The sequence below is a fragment of the Diplotaxodon limnothrissa genome, linkage group LG12 (assembly GCF_057381915.1).
Source record: "Diplotaxodon limnothrissa isolate DT_005_m linkage group LG12, D_limnothrissa_male_GT1.1, whole genome shotgun sequence".
NCBI lineage: Eukaryota > Metazoa > Chordata > Actinopteri > Cichliformes > Cichlidae > Diplotaxodon > Diplotaxodon limnothrissa.
In genome coordinates this window covers 35300692-35305525 of record NC_140607.1, presented here as the reverse complement: position 1 = coordinate 35305525, position 4834 = coordinate 35300692, and the positions used below count along the sequence as shown (strand labels likewise).

At 45.3% G+C, this 4834-nt stretch overlaps 1 protein-coding gene across 1 annotated transcript; it reads left to right on the top strand.

The window, feature by feature from the left end:
* The first annotated feature begins 1128 nt into the window (after positions 1 to 1128).
* Positions 1129 to 2199, top strand: LOC146621780 (putative G protein-coupled receptor 21). Its single transcript, XM_085366881.1, has one exon. The coding sequence runs from the start codon at positions 1129 to 1131 to the stop codon at positions 2197 to 2199; it is 1071 nt and encodes a 356-aa protein (XP_085223007.1).
* The last annotated feature ends 2635 nt before the right edge of the window (positions 2200 to 4834 follow it).

Here is a 4834-nt window from a genome sequence, read left to right as displayed (position 1 = left end):
GGAAAGTGTGTGTGTGTGAGAGAGAGAGAGAGAGAGAGAGTGAAATGAGTGGAAAGGGAAGGAAAGTGTGTGTGTGTGAGAGAGAGAGAGAGAGAGAGAGAGAGTGAAATGAGTGGAAAGGGAAGGAAAGTGTGTGTGTGTGTGTGTGTGTGTGTGTGTGTGTGTGTGTGTGTGTGTGAGAGCGAGAGAGAGAGAGCGAGTGAGTGAAGGGGGAGGAGAGGAAAGCAGCAGCAGTGGCAGCGCTGCATCATCACTGTATCGCCACTACAGCAGAAAGGAGAAGCAGTTCACCGTCTACCTCCTTCATCTCTCTCTGTCTCTCACACTCATGACTACACATCTCTCCATCTTCACACACACACTGGAAGTCGACCAGCCGCCACTGAGCCTGACAAGAAGAGCTCCCAGTGACATTATCCATCACCTTTGGATGTTTGCCCTGCCTGCCTCCAGGATTCCAGGACACTGTCTGCTCATGAAAATCTGTGTTTTAATGACCCGTGGATGAGGCGTCTACCTTCAGATGTGCCGTTTGATTGGACCGCCTTGACTTTCTTTGCTGAGGAAGCATTCAGTGCCGGCACACAGAAGCTGCTGGGAATTTTGGGATCGTTTTCCTCTCCCTGTTTTTACCCTTTTGCCGGCATTTGAAGAGCGCCAGTGGATGGCTCTTTTTATTTATTTTTTCAATGTTTGAATTGTTTGGTTCCTGCCCGCTGGAGAACAGTGCTTACCTCGGGATTTGTAGTCAAGGGAGGGGGGTATGATAAACAGCTGTGTGGGGGGGAGGACGGGTTGCACTGCACCACTAGACGGGCATCTCTTGTCCTACATTGGGACATTTTTTTTCTGCCTCTCGAGGTTGCACACATGCACATATTTCACCCCCAGCAGCAGCAGCAGTGGCTGGCTGCGTTTTGCATGCACCGATGGATTACTGCTACTTTAAGGACAGGCTCGCTGCCCGCTGAGGGAGAAAAGATGCTGATATAGAAGAACAGGGGCATGCTTTGTTTTTGGAGCTGCAACTTCAGGGTTAAAAAAATAAAGAGACTTGGATGACAGGATGATGGCTGCGTTGAGCTGAAACTGCCCCCTTCTCCTCCCTCCCTCTTCTCCAGTCCAAACATGAACTCTTCCTCTGATGCGAACCAAAGCGGCTCTCCCTCGTTCTGCCTGCTGGGCTCCATGGGTTACTCCCACAGCATGGATACCTGCGTGCTGGAGGTGGTTGTCATCCTCTTCCTCACTGTGCTCATCATCGCTGGCAACCTGGTGGTGATCTTTGTCTTCCATTGTGCCCCGCTGCTGCACCACCACACCACCAGCCACTTTATCCAAACCATGGCGTACGCTGATCTGCTGGTGGGCGTCAGCTGCCTCGTGCCCTCGATGTCCCTCCTCCACTACCTTCGAGGCCTGAATGAGGAGCTCACCTGCAAGGGATTCGGCTACATGGTTTCTGTGCTGAAGAGTGTTTCCATGGCCTCGCTAGCTTGCATCAGCGTGGACCGCTACATCGCCATCACACGACCGCTGTCGTACACCACGCTGGTCACCCCATGCCGCCTGAGGGTGTGCATTGTGCTCATTTGGGTTTACTCTGCTTTGATTTTCCTGCCATCGTTTTTCCGCTGGGGGAAACCAGGTTATCATGGGGACATATTTAAGTGGTGCGCACTCTCTTGGAAAACCAACCCGGCATTTAGCACCTTCATTGTGGCGCTGCTCTACGCACCAGCTGCACTTACTGTCTGCTTCACCTATGGGAGTATATTCCGGATCTGCCGGCAGCATACAAGGGAGATCTCCCAACGCCAAGCCCGCTTCAGCCCGCAGACCGAGGGTGATAAAGGTGAGCGGGGAGAGCGTTGCGAAGGCTGCCCGGACAAACGCTATGCCATGGTGCTCTTCCGCATCACCAGTGTCTTCTATGTGCTGTGGATGCCGTACATCCTCTACTTCCTCCTAGAGAGCGCCGGCCTATATCACCACGAGGTGGCGTCCTTCCTCACAACATGGCTGGCAATCAGCAACAGCTTCTGTAATTGTCTCATCTACAGCCTCTCCAACAGCGTCTTCCGTAAAGGTCTCGGCCGCCTCTTTAGCCCACTGTTTCCTTCCTGCCATGGCTGCACGGAGGCCAAAAAGGCTCCAGCCCCCGTCAGCCTGAGACCAGATCCCCGATGCCAAGTGTGAGCTCTGATGAGCTTTGACTAGGATGGATTCGCTCCGGTCGCTTTGGAGGCATCGGCCCCCTGTGTGTGCTTTGCTCTCTACTGTGTAGCATGACACAGGTCTTTTTGGTCCTGCGGTGAGCACAGGGAGGCGCTTGTGCAGAAGCTTTCTGGCCGTTTTAAGAGGATGATTTTTGTGGAAAAAGGAGGCTGTGTCATTCCTGCTGGGACTTTCTCAAATTCTCTCTGTGTGATTCTGCTCTTTCATGGCTGCAGGCTGATGACACAGAGATAATAAGTTTGATACTGATGAAGAAAGTTCAGAGGATTTGATAAACAATGACTCCCAAATGCAAAAAAGTATAGCACATGTGAGCTGGGCTGCCCAATCCACTGAGATGCAAAAAATAATTTATTAATCTTTTCAAGCCTGACTGTAAATGTGTAATTTGTCTTGGTTCTTTCAGGGTGGAAGTATGTGTTGCAAAAAATGTTAAAACACTTGAAGCAGACTTCTGATCTGTTTCCTTTGGGGAACTCCAGATGCCAACGAGTGTAGGAAAAATCATTCACCTTAAAATCGTCACTTCATCGGCTCGTGTGTGGGTTCAAAATGCACAACAGATGGACTTATTTCCCAGAGATTAAGAAGATTTAGGAGCTTGTGTGTGTTTTATCAAGAGGATTTTTCTCTCGGGTGTTAGTGAGAAGCTCAAAATCTGAAAACGCATCGGATTTCACATGAAAAAGTTAGCATTACTTTTTAAACATGGCCTGGAAAGTTTTTCTGCCAGCAGACAAGAATCCTTGTTAAAGAAACAATAGATGATATGATTTATTCTTGTGTTTCATCCTCAGGTTTATCAGCGGTTCTTTTTGTAAGCCTCTGTGCTGTCTGCCTTTGATCTCAGCTGACAGAGCACAGGTCTTTTAAATCAAAAGGCACATTGTAAGGTAATCAGCTCATGACTTGTAGTGCAGTCGGTGTCGATAATGAATCAGCTGTCTGTCAGGATCCTAACATCTGGTTTCAGCTAACTTTATTTCTCGTGTTTCTGCCCTCTTCCAGCAAGAGGGATATCACCCAGCTTTACGAGCCCGACCTCGCCGTGTCAGGGGTCAAAGCCTGTTTCTGAGAGCCAATGAGTGTGTTTCTATTTTTTCTGTTTTTTGTTCTTTGGTTTCATGTAAATACACGTAGAGTATCAATATTTAAACAATGGCTAACTTCGGGGGTTTTATTGATTTATTGTAGACCTGCGGGATACCAGATGATCTTGTGGATCAGTAGAAGCTTTTTAAGATTATTTATTTGCCACAGAGGTCTGACATGCTGCACCTCCGGATTGGAGCCATTTAAATAAAAAATAATTTAGTGTTGAGTAGAAGGCAAAGCATTTCTTTGTATGCTGCGTTAAAAAACTCACAGGACTTGTTTTTAAAGTCACAATGAAATTTCTGAAAGCATCTTGACAATTTGACTTTATTGTAGTTGGACAAAGAAGAGGGAATGGGATAGGTTTAATAATGATAGGAAGGTGCCGGTAATTTACCCATTTTCCCACGTGTTTGCTATTTGCCAGTGACCATTAAACAACAGAAGTAGAAGGATGGGTTGGGTGTCACAGTGACTTGCACAAGTAGGATGGATATGCAAAGTGGAAGGTGACTGCAGTCTTCAAAAATTTTTAAAGAATAAACAAAAACTCATCGATGGTCTTGATGAACATTTGCACAGAATTCTGGGAACCTGTTCCTTTACTTGTCAGTCATTTCAGAGCAGGTGAGTGGGTGGGTGATCTTTGGAGAACAGCTGAATGTGGAAGTGTTGTTGTAAAGTCATTTTGCTTCATATGCCACCCCTAGATGGCAAAAAACAAACAAAAAAAACATTACAAGTATTTCATGCATAAGAGTATTAGACCAGAAGCCACACATGTTTACTTACTGTCTTTCTGGGATTTAGCTGGTTTGTTCTCAAAGGTAGAATCAAACTTTTTCAAGTTTTTTATCATATGCATTTAAAAGAAATGTATGTTTTCATGAAAATTGCTTGCAAAACTGAATGAAAATCCAAACTGCACTGGCTGTACTTGGCTATAGTTCGTAGTGGTTTTTTTTTTTTTTTGTTTTAATTAATTTATTGGCTCATTTAGAAGAGCTCACATTAATAAACAGAGCTTTAAATGAGCCAAAATGAGGGTGTGCCATGTACTGCATTCTTTGTGAATGAGAAACTACACGAGTGTTCAAACAAGCTAGCCACAGTTTGTATTAGCAAGTGCTTTTACTGTGTTTATTTGAATAGTGTCCGGTGCTGTTAATAACCTCAGATGCCGAACGAAACAGGCCTTTTATTTAAAGCAAGCACAAAGAAAGGCAAGCTTTTATTTCTCTTTTTCTCCAGCATAAGTGATGGTTTTCAGGTAACAACTGTTTCAACTGAAATACAACGTTGCCTTAAGCTAATAGGAAGTAATAACTCTCTTATTGGGCAGAAGTGTGAAATCATATTGAGCTTTTCCTCTTTTTATAATGCACACATTTGTGTAAATGTGAATGGTTGTCAAACCCAGTATCCACCCCACCAACAGTATATGAACCAAAACCTTAAATATGATAGAGAATAAATCATAACATACATATAACACCTAGGG